At 38.0% G+C, this 12,236-nt stretch overlaps 1 protein-coding gene across 1 annotated transcript; it reads left to right on the forward strand.

Annotated features, from left to right (window-relative positions):
- The first annotated feature begins 1,631 nt into the window (after window positions 1-1,631).
- On the forward strand, window positions 1,632-10,883 carry TAF13 (TATA-box binding protein associated factor 13). The gene is made up of 4 exons (XM_021000552.2): window positions 1,632-1,751; window positions 3,625-3,703; window positions 7,531-7,628; window positions 9,502-10,883. Exons 1-4 carry the CDS (start codon window positions 1,725-1,727, stop codon window positions 9,670-9,672), a joined length of 375 nt encoding a protein of 124 aa, XP_020856211.1. The 5' UTR covers window positions 1,632-1,724; the 3' UTR covers window positions 9,673-10,883.
- Window positions 10,884-12,236: the final 1,353 nt, after the last annotated feature.

A 12,236-nucleotide genomic window follows, 5' to 3' on the forward strand; every position in this document is an offset into this window, starting at 1 on the left:
CACCACCCCCCATCAATCCTGCCTCCAACTGGACTGTCATTGCCATTGCCCAGGAAAGCAGTACTTGTACAGATGAAACTTGGCATCTGCCTCTGCAGGTGTTACATCCACAGCTACTGAAGACCTGAAAAACAATGTTTTTGCCACTGAAGTCCTTTGCACTGTCCAATGGTTCACTATTAGAAACAAAGATGGCTTGATCAATGAAAATAGCATTAAAGACATGTTACCATCTGTTGGCCACTGCACCTTAAAGACTACTGGGTCTTTCCATCTGACTCTATGCACTATACTACCTAGATAGGACAAAGTGTTAAAGAACTTCCCTAGGTTCATATTGGACCTTTCTTGATGGGGATGTTGAAGCCCCTGTACAAATCTTCTCTGAGTCAGATTAAAAAAAATCCAACCCCAAATTACCTTTCTCAAAACAAGTCTTTACTTTTCATTTTTTTCAAGCTGCAGAAAACACAGCTATCACTGGCATGAACTACTTTCCAGTAGTAGCCCTTATCTCTCAGTCTGAAAGTGACTTCTCTCCCCTCAAAATTCTCCAGGTACTCCTAATACTCTTATTTGCATTTGCCAGTTTCATAGTTATTTGTGTGAGTCTCTGCTATTGTTATTCATCCTTCCCTTTCCAAGAAGACCAATAGCATCATGGGGTTATTTCTTGGCTTGTGCTGTCTTGACTTATGAGTAGATTGGATTTAAGTGAGGCAGAGTTGCACATAGTTGTCAGCCTCACTCTCTGTTCCAGAGTCATCGAAGTTCAGTTGCAACACAAAAGTCAGGATGACTGGTGATGGCCTGGGATGCAGTGGATGACTTTGGCATCTTCGATGTCTAACCAAACTCTAAGTGCTCCGCAGCATCTGCTTCAGCCGCCTTCCTGATATTTTATTATTATTTATTATTTATTTATTATTTATTATTATTTATTATTCTTATCGGCCCATTTCACCAGGATAAGTCTTCACATGCTTGGAGCAGAACTTCCCCTAACTCACTGAGGGATTTGAGTCCTGTCAGTTACCCTAAACAGGTGCTGCTCATACTACAGCTTCTTGAAGCCAAAGGTGAGTTGGGTGAAAAGTGGACCGCAAAGACAGATGAACAGCTCTGAAAAGGGCTAGGCAAGCCCTCACACCAGAGGTGCTAGAACTTTCTGAGCTTCCCATACACTCATTATTAGGCTGGAACCCAAGTCCAGGGATTTTTCCACTATCCAATGACCCCCCTGGAGGTCATTTCCCACTTTGTGTGTATTGACAGGTGGCTTCCAAGAATGTCTCAGTGGACCCTTCCTCTAGATTTCCTGCTGCGTGTCACTAAACTCTGTAAAGCTGGGATTCTCTTACTTTTATATTTGCAGCCCCAAACCCCAACCCCTTAGCAGAGTAGGGCTTAATCAACGATTGACCGATTGATTGACTCATTTTTCCCAAATCACTGGGGGTCACAAGCCTACGCTCCTCCCCATTCGCCTCTGACGAATCAGAAACCCAGGCATGCCGTGCGCGTGCGTATCGAGCACTGCTCCCTACTTCCGCTGGGCGCTCGCCTTCCCGGACCAGGGAGGCGCGGCTGCGCAGTTCGACCAGATGATTTAGTTCAGACGTGGGGCGTGGCAGGAAGTGAGGGAGCGGAAGTAGGGAAACGGAAGCTTGGTCCTGGGACCTCCCTGAAGAGCGGAATCTTTGACGGTTGGAGTCGGGGACGGGATGGCTGATGAGGAGGAGGATCCCACTGTGAGTGAGCCGCCCACTCCTCCCCGGCCTCCATTCCTCACCTTCTGTCTTCCTTGTAGGAGCGAATAGCAGCCCCCGGCTGGAAGTGTGTGCGGGCGGGAGCGTTGTGAGGCCCAAGGCCGGGGAGCCCCGCGGGCTTGCGCCCTGTCCTGCCCGCCCTCTCTCCACCCGGTTTCCACGTTACCCCTTCTGTCTCCGGTTTTGTCTGGGGAGAGTAGAAATGGGTGCATGGGGACGAGGGACGGACACCTCGAAATGCCGCAAGCAGTCAGGGATGTCTGCAGAACATTCCCTACAAATCTAGCACGAGGCAGCCGAAAGCCTCGATACTTTTAATTTTAGTGTCGTCGAAAAAGCACTGTCCCGTTATTGTGATTTTGAACAAGTCTCTTTTAACTCCGATGGGCTTCATTTCCTTCTATACATAATGGGGCAAATGATACTTAAACGCTTCTTACTTTTCTTAAACAACCACCTCCTAATTAAAGCTTTTCTTGATCCTCTGCTAGTGGTCTGCATTTTTTTCTATATTTTGAATATATGTAAAAGTTCTCTGTCCCCCATAGAACCTAAATTACGTGAGAGTAGAGACCATTTCATTTTTGCATTCATATCTGCAGCATCAAGCACAGCTCCTAGCACTTATTAGGCCATATGATAAGTATTTGCTGCTTGATAACTCTTGGACGGGATCGTTGTGAAGAAAAAAAGCCGTGTAATCTTAAAAAGCCTCTGTGTATATGCATTATTCGGAGATGACACTAAATGTCTTTCTGTCTCTATGGCCTTGAAAGATTCACTTAACATATCAAGGTCTCAGTTTCATCCTTTACAAAATTAAAGTATTGGACTTGAACTCACTTGGTGATTTCTGAGGACTGATTGACATATAAGATTGCATGAAATTTATCTAGGCGACAGAAAATGATATTCGTGCTAGAATATCATAGTTCCAACCACATTATTTTAAGAGGGACATGAACAGATGGGAATTCATCTAGATGAAAGAGATAAGAATAGTGAGAGGTTTGGAAGCATAAAATTAGATATCATCTGGTACCCTTATTTTAGGAATGAAAGAAAGGCTTGCTTAAGATCACACAGTAAATGGCAGAGCTGGATTCAAACCTGAGTTTTCTGGTTCCCAAGCCCATTGTACTTTTCAGTATATCACTGCCAGGAAAGGAAAGGTTAAAAGAAGTTAGTATGCTTTGCTTAGGGAAAACTAAGGAAAGACATTGATAGCTCTTTTCAGATATTTGAAAGGCACTCAAAAGTTAAGAGACATGTTAAAAATTTTTTTTTCAAAAGTACATGGCCTTGGAGTCAGGAAGACTACATATTGGCTGTGACCATGGGCAAGTCATTTAATCTCTCAATGCCCCAGCCAATTCTCTATTTAATAAGTTACATGAGATAAGTTGCTGACTTACTTTAGTAATAAGTCTCTACATCAAGAATTACTTGCACAGATGAAGTCACAGGTCCAAATCCTTCATCTCCCCACATTAGCTAATGCATATAAAGCATATATGTTTTAGCTCTTTGTATAGCATTATATGTACATCATTTTTTCTTTATTATTGCAAAATACTTTTAACTATTCAACAGGAAAACAAATAGCCTTGTTACATTCTAATCTTCACTCAGTGTTCAAGCAGCAGCTGGATAAATCATTTGTTCACCTAATTAAGATCCATTTTAGTTCCAACATTTTAGGGTTCTGGGTTGTAAAGAGATTTCTGTATGGATACAGAAATGATTATTGCGTAGGTGACCTTTTAGGTGCCTTCCAATTTTAGTTCATTTTGAAAGTAAGTTTTTATTAAACACTAAAAAGTCTTCTCTATCTCAATTCTTTCAATTCTTCTAGTTTGAGGAAGATAATGAAGATGTGGGAGGAGGAGCAGATGGTGGACAGGGTAAAAGGAAAAGACTTTTCTCTAAAGAATGTAAGTATTATGTTTAGTATTTTGATTATGGATTGCAACATATATAGGCATTCCCTAAATTAAAAATGGGTTGTGTTTTAAAGGTACTAATTTGTTTGTTGCTGGGAACAAAAAGCATCTTAGAAGTTATGCTGTAAATAGTGATTTATAGGTCTCAAGCCATCTATAAAAGCCTATTTGACCTATAATGTACTCCACTAATATCTTGCTGTGATGCTACATTATTGTATTGTGGTGACCTCACTTCTTGAAAGCTATGCCAGTGGACTGTAAGCTCTGGCAGGTCCTAGCAAGCTACAAAGCCTTTATGTGCAGGTCTGAAAATAGATTGTATGTCTGTTATTTAAAGACTAGCTCAGTTAAGTTTGGAGAAGCTTATCACCAGATTATCTACAGGGTGATTAATTTTTTCAGCTATAGCAACTCTCAATTATGTTATTAATTGTAGAAGGTTTATAATTCAACCACAACAAAATCATAAGTTGTCTTGCCCATAATGTACCTCAGTGATGGCAACTTAACCATCATTGATAATAACACTTCTATGAGAAAGCATTTAGAATTCAAGCTTTGGATGTCAGGAACATACCTTTCCCCTACCTTGACCTTCATGCCTGCTATGGGACAGTGTGAAGATAGCCAGGAAAGGCACACATTGGGAAAGGTGTCAGACTGAGAAAGAATAAAGGGGAAAATTCCAGGCAGCAGCAGGGTCTGTGCTAGGGGTGGGGAACCTTCAGCCTTGAGGCCACATGTTCTTCTAGGTCCTTGGGTTCGGCCTTTTGACTGAGTTCAACTTTTACAAAATAAATCCTTTTATTAAGGGGATTTGTTCTGTGAAGTTTGGATTCGGTCAAAGGGCTGCACTTGAGGACCGAGAGGGCCACATGTGGCCTTGAGGCCTCAGGTTCCCCACCCCTGTTTAAATGTCAGCAGAGAAGATATAGAAATGTCTTTAGGTTCCCCTTTATTTGCCTGTATAATACTTGAAACCAATTACACAGAAATTAAACAAAATCTGTTTCTTTATATTGTTTAAAAACAGATTAGACACTGTTCTGTCTTAATATGGATGACAAACCACAAAATGTAAATGGGCACAAACTTAAAATACGTCTTCAGTCCATCAGTGGCTGTCTAAAATGTAGGTACTCCCTCCAAAGGTGAAGATTGCAGCCTACCTATACATCATTCTGTGTAATTCTTGTTTATATAACCTCCAGTAAACCTTCCTCAAGAAGAATCCCTCTTTTATTTGGATCCTGATGCTCGCAAATATCTTGGTGAGCATATGTCTCACTTAACATTTATAACCAAAGGTTTGTCAAACAAAGTGATCTTTGTTATACCTTTTGAGCAGTTTTGTTCAATTTTGACATGAGTAGGGGACACTTCTTTGGGAAAATCTTTAAGGGAGCATTTTGCTTTGCTGAATCAGATGCTTTGAAATAGTCGACAAACAAGCACAATAAGTTCTTTTATTCTTTACATCAGCAGTGTCAAACTTGCTGCCCTCCCCAAGTTTCAGCTAGATTAAAATCTAATTGGAAAACATTTAACAAAATAAATTAAGAGTACAGTGTAACATAGATAATATTAATTTGTGGTTTCTAAGTCAATATGCCTGTAGGGAATTAAATTTGATGCCACTAACCTATCAGTTTTTTTATTGGAAAGAGATGATCTGCTGCAAAAGCCTGTTCCTTAATTATACCTTCTTCAAGGATCTCCTCAATATATGTGTAGATTATTATTGTCAAGACTGTGTAGAGATGGGAAAGTAGGTGTCTGGCTCAGTAGTTAGGGGTATTTTCTTGAGTTTCTGTTTTGGTTATTAGTTCCAAGAGTTCTTCCAAGGGTTTGATGATAGTTTTTTACCTTTAAGATATCTTGGGAATTGATCTCTCTTTGCCCTTGGAATTGTGTCGTTTACACCATAGAACTCCTTTGTGCCTGTTTGATGGAGTTTAGCTGCTTTTTTTGTTTTGTTTGTGCTGTTTCTACTTCTTTGTGGTAGAGGCTTTAGTCTACTTGTGGTGGCTCTGCTGTCATTGATGGGAGAAAGAATTTGTTTTAGAAATTTTTGCGGAGTTAATTTTGTCTTCTTATTTGTTGACCTTCCAGTTTCATCCACAGATTCTTTTAAAATGGTCTGACCTTGGGGCAGCTAGGTGGTATAGTGGATAGAGCTCTGGCCTTGGAGGCAGGAGGACCAGAGTTCAAATCTGGCCTCGGACAGTTGACAATTGCCTCACCAAAAAGCAAAAAAAGAACAAAAAAAAAGATGATCTGGCCTAGACTTTACATATTTTTCTCCCCACTATTTCTCACTGTTTTATGAGACAGTATTGCTCATAATCTCCTACCATCTTCTGTGGAATCTTACAAACAAGCTTCTATTATAAATCCATGCTGCCTTTGGCTGCTCTATGTAACGAGATCATATTATTGCAGGATGTGACAGGTTCTAGGCTCCTTTGCTATTCCTGTGGCAGTTGTCTTAAACGTTAGTTAAATTTGCTCAGGAAATGATGATAGTGATGGTACACTTCTATTCATTTAACTACTTTATAGCATCAATAGCACACTTTGAAAGATCAGGTTGGAATTGCCCTCAATTTCCCGCCATATCATTTTATTCTTCTGATCTGTGATTATTTTGCCCCTCAAACAAGTAGAATGGTGATTCTATGTAGAGAGCGGAGTTGGAAATTTTTCCCATGTTGGTAGCCAGCTTTTTTCTCTCTATTAGCATAACAAAAATTATTGGTTTTTTAAAAAAAATTTTGGTGCTCACCATTTCTATGATTGTCTGACTCTCTTCCTAAAGCAAATATTCAAGATATGTTAGCATAGGTCTTCAGTGTAGGTTTTGACCAACCCTTGACCATACTTATTTTTCACTCTTGAAATGTTTTCCAACATTCTTTTCATTATCTTCTCCTATGCCCATCTTCACATTGAAGCCACCCGTATAAGCTAATCTAATTTGCAGTGCATGATAATCAAGTATCCCATGAAATGATATTTTGTGTTGCTTTTGGACACTCTATAACATTGACTACCATTTCCTGTATTTACCTCTCCTACAGCTTCTTTTTGTGCTATTTCAACTTGTTCGCTGGACAGTGATCTCATGCTTGAGTACCAGAAAAGAAGTTAATGTTTGTAGATGGTGTAAAGATTTGATTCTTGGCACCCCCTGCCTTTTTTTCTGACTTTCTGTTGCTGTCACTGAAGAATCAGAAAGGGCTTTTTTAGAACTGGGGGCCATTTAAAACTTTTCTTTGTTGTGACTAAAAAATTCATAGCCAAACCTTACCATTGAAGAGCCTCTCCATACTTACCCAGGCTGGTCCTCAGAAAATAAACAGTCTGTGGCTGGAACCATACTTGTAGCCTTCTCAACACAATGAAAGCTTACCAAAGCTTGTATTTTGCTGGCTTAGCCTATGAAAACTTGGAATCACTTCCACACCACAGAGAGATATCTGTAGAGGAACCTAAAATATATTTTAGGAAAACTGTGTCCTGTGTTTATTGAGAGAAGGTACAGCAGTACAGAGGAAACTACTGGATTTGAATCCTAGCTCTCCCACTTACTTGGGTTGGTCACTTAACTTCTCTTGGTCTCAGTCTCCTCATCTGTAAATGAGGATTGAACTAGATGGTTTTGAAGGTCTGTTCCAACTATAAATCCTGTGCGGTTATATTAATAATTACGTGATATGGAACTTGGAAGGCAGTTTGTTTGAAGAGTGCCTACGTACTCTAGTAAAAGGCTGTATGTATTCAAATAAAGTTATTGATGCTTTACTTTTTCACAGTAAGGTGTATGATGTATGGCTTTGGTGATGACCAAAATCCTTACACTGAGTCAGTGGATATTCTGGAAGACCTTGTCATAGAATTCATCACTGAAATGGTAAGGTGTTTTTAATAGTTGATTAGCTAATTATTTGAAAAACCGACCCGAAATGTTTGGTTTTAAATGGGACTAAAACTGTCCATACAATAGAAATTTTTGAAGGGCTGCTGCTGCAAGTTGCTATAAAGCATTAAAGAAAGGAGTGTAATCTAAGGAACTTCTGACAAGTTTTCTTTTAGTTTAGAGAATTGTGTACATCTAGCCAGTAAATGTGATAGAACAGAGCTAAAAGCTGTTCTTACTTTTGGCACCTGTGTTACTGTTCTTTGAACTAGCCATCTTGAAACACCTGATGCTCATTCCCAGAACCTTCTTTACCTTTCCCCTTTCCTGGTGAAGCCTATGTGCCTCTTCTCAGAATCATGTTTTAAAATAAGTGAAGGAAATGCTAAATTGTAATTAAAGGGTAGTGAAACTAAAGATGCAGTTTTTTTTTTACCTTTCCAAGTTCATAGATTCCCTGAAGTTTCTCCATAAATCTCCTTGGGGATCCCTGGACCCCAGGTTTAGAATCCCTATTCCATTGGTTTATCAGAGACAGCGTGACAAAATTTTAAAAGCATTTAAAGTCAAAAGTCATGGGCTCAAATCCCATTTTTTGACACTAACTGTATGACATTGGGCAAGTCATTTAATTTATCTGTACCTTGGTTTTCTCATCTATGCAGTGGGCATAGTGGTATTAGTGTTATCTGCTTCACAAAATTATTGTGAAGAAAGTGCTTCATAAACATGAGAGGAATTTTATTTATAAATTAGATACTTTTAACACCTTATGATAGAAGCCTGTAAAGCAATTTCATATACATTATCTCATTTTATTCACACGTTAGCCTGTTTACACAGGTTACTGTATAAATAATACATGTATACAAGTATTAATAATACATGACATATAGTTCTTTAAGGTTTTTAAAATGCTTTATTTCTTTTCTCATTTGAGCCTCATAAACAACGTTGCAGATACTACGAACATTCCCATTTTACAGATAAGGAAACAGGTTTTGGTTAAGTGGCTTGGCCACAGTCACACAACCACTGTCAGACACAGGATTTGAACCCAGATTTCCCGTTGAAGTGATGTCCAGTACTCTTTCTACGACGCCATGAGTGAAGGACAATATTCAGAAAGCACAGAGCTTAAAAAATAGTCTAGACTAAAGTGGTCCATTTCCTCCTTAAATGATTGGTGAAAGTGGGAAAGCTGTGCTTACGTTTGCATACCACTACGTGTTTTTTTTTTCCGTTAGCTCAAATATCAAAGAGACATAAAGGTACTCAATCTACTTCCTTCCTTTTTTTAGAAATTAAAAACTACATTCCCCCCCCCCAAAAAAAAAAGAACGGGAACTTGCAACAACTGGGTGGGATATGGAGGGTGAAAAATATAAAATAGAATTTAGGAAGGAAGGAGAAAAGAGCTTATCTGGAGAGAACAAGTGAAGTACCATTAAAAAAAATGGATGCTGAACAGCCCCCAAGGAGACAGCTTTTTCTCTTATCCACTATATTATGGATTGATAGTGCTGATGTGATATCCTAACAATCTAGGAAACAACATTTGGACAAAGTTTTTAAAATAGGGGCGGCTAGGTGGCGCAGTGGATAGAGCACTGGCCCTGAAGTCAGGAGGACCTGAGTTCAAATCCAGCCTCAGACCTAACACTTGACACTTACTAGCTGTGTGACCTTGGGCAAGTCACTTAACCCCAATTGCCTTTAAAAAAAAGTTTTTAAAATGATCTCTCTTTTTTAGAAGTAAGTTGTTCTGCCTTGATTGTGGGAAATAGATGGGAAAGATGGAATGATGACTTAAGGGAAAATTTTTCAAATAATTGAATCATTGTGTTTCTTCATTTCTTCATGGTAGACTCACAAAGCAATGTCTATTGGACGACAAGGTCGAGTCCAGGTTGAAGATATTGTCTTCTTGATTCGAAAGGACCCAAGAAAGTTTGCCAGAGTTAAAGACTTGCTTACTATGAATGAAGAACTGAAACGAGCTAGAAAAGCATTTGATGAAGCTAACTATGGATCCTGACATCTTTTTATGTTCTCCGAAGTTCCCCTGTCTTTTAGGACTAGTGTGTGTGTACTAGAACTACATGTTTTTCACTTTGCCAAAAGTGAAAGGTCCTGATATAAGTTAAGTACTTCTTACAATTATCTTATTACTTTTATCCAGTTGACGCTATAAATGGGAAATGGAGCAACTCTTCATTGCTGCCTTTACTTTGACTTTGTGGATTCTAAAAGTGATATTTAGGTATTGAATTGCCCGCCTTTCTTTGTTGTACTTGAAATTGAACATTTGTTTTAATGACGGCATGGAAGAAGCTAAAATACCCTGCAAACCATACAGATCATCTTGTCTTTTTGAGATGGTAAAGACAATTTAAGTAGTATTTATGTTCTGGTCTCATTTTTGCCACTGAAGTTTTATATTATAGCAGTTTGATATGTGAAATCTAAATATTAGCCTTTTTGGTTTTGTGATTCATAAAATAAATTTCCTGGCTACTTTAAATCTCTCAGACATATTATGATTTTAGGATTGCCACAGGAAACTTTTCCATGCTCTGTGCTGGGTTATATTCTTAAAGTGTTGTCAGTTTCTCTTAAAGAAAAAGGGAAAGGAATTCCATATTCTTTTGCATAAGATTAGATTTCTTAAAAGAAATAATTTGTTTTCATTTCTTTCACTGGATATTGAAAGCAATTTTTTTTTCTTAGTGAAAGTTCCTGTTTCCTTTCAAAGTTCCACATGAAAACTTAAGATACTTTGAGAGCTTTTTTTGGTTCTGATTAAAAGCCTGTTGGGCCTACTAGACTAATTGTTTGAGTTTTAGGAGAACTGATCTGCACAGAAAGGATTTAAATTCTGATACACTTAAAGAGATAACAAATGCATGCACTCTAAATTTTCGTAAAAATGTCAGTACTTTAAAATTTGTTTTAAGAACTTACTTTGTTCTTTATCTGCCAGCATCTACACACATGTGACTGTAGATGCTACTGTTGTAGCTCAGGATATGTAAGTTTTGTGTGTATTTAACCATGATGTATTAAATTATTACTGTATTTAGTTTAATAATATTAGAATTGAAAAAACAGTTGAAGGAATCATTGAAAAATTCTTTTTGTGTGAAACTTCACTTTTATGTGCTGGTTGTGAACAATGTATATCAATACTTGGGAAATTCTGCTAAACTGATTTTTATATTAAGAATAAAATCATCTTATGAAAATTAAGGAAGTTAATGATTGAAATCCAGTGTGTGATATTGGATTCTTCTGTGTTATCTGTGTATTCCTGGGAATGTATTCTCTCGTTGAGCTTAAAGAAGTTTCTCATTTTTTCCTAGCCCCTCGCTATTAATATTCATAGTAATGATCATTATAATGACAGCTTACACTTAATAGCACCTTACAATTACAAAACACTTTGGGAGATATCTTATTGTATTCTCTAACAGTCCTGTGAGGTAGGCAGTACAGATCTTATTGTTCTTGTGTTACGCATAAGGAGACTGAGAATTAGTCCAAGGGATTTGGCAGAGGTCATATGACCATGTAGCGGCAAAACTGGGATTAGAACCCTGGTTGTCTGACTCCAAATCCCATTCTGTTTCCATTATCTGTTTCCTGAATTGATCACTGCCCCTCGAGGAAGGAATTTACTAATTTATGCACCCAATGGAGATATAAATGGTATGTAAGAGGCACTTTAATAATGTTGATTAATAGGAACTTTAGCATACATAGCTAAGTTTTCCATAGGTTTCTCCGTGTATTTTAACAGTCTAAGCAAGTAGATTATGCATAATAAATCATAAATTCTGTGGTATTTGCACTCTTGTTCACCAGAAATGATTCTAAGAAGTTGAAGCAAGTGTACTATAGTAGGTCACGTTTACATAAGTCCTTACATAAGTTTACAAAAGTGCTTTCCTTTACAATAAACTTTCTAAACTAAGTAGTAACATATTTTCCTTATTTTGTAGGAGAGGAAATTGAGGCCAGATCACACACCTAGTTAATGTTAGAACCAGGATTCAAACCCAGGTTTTTTTGATTTCCAAGTCCACTCCCCATATGTCTTATATAGACTGTAGACCCCTTGAGGGCAGGAAGTATGTCATTTTTGTCCTTGTATCCCTAATGACTGGTACACAGGAGATGTTTAATAAATTCTTATGATAGCCTCTGATGCGGTGATTTTCCTGGGCACATGATGGGCAGTGGTTTGTATCATTTGACATGTGTAAAGGATGCTGTATGTTGAGCCTAACTATCCTTTAAAAAACATTTTTAGATGTGATTTTGCTCTTCAGCTACTCTTCTGAAATTATCTTGAGGGATACTAGATAATACCACCAATCTACTACTATTTAAGCTTCTTATTAGGATTGAATTTTGATGACAGAAGGATGAGGTAGCTCATTTTTATCTTACAGGTTCAGGTTTTATATCTTAAAGGAACTGCAACTTTTTTCTTAGGCAGTTTTTAAACAAAGCAGTTTTCAAAATACCTTCATGTGAGTATTACTATCCCTATTTTATAGATGAAGAAAGAGGTTAAATGACTTGACCTACTAAGCACAT

The sequence above is a fragment of the Phascolarctos cinereus genome, unplaced genomic scaffold (genome assembly GCF_003287225.1).
Source record: "Phascolarctos cinereus isolate Bilbo 61053 unplaced genomic scaffold, phaCin_HiC Scaffold_5;HRSCAF=322, whole genome shotgun sequence".
Classification (NCBI taxonomy): domain Eukaryota; kingdom Metazoa; phylum Chordata; class Mammalia; order Diprotodontia; family Phascolarctidae; genus Phascolarctos; species Phascolarctos cinereus.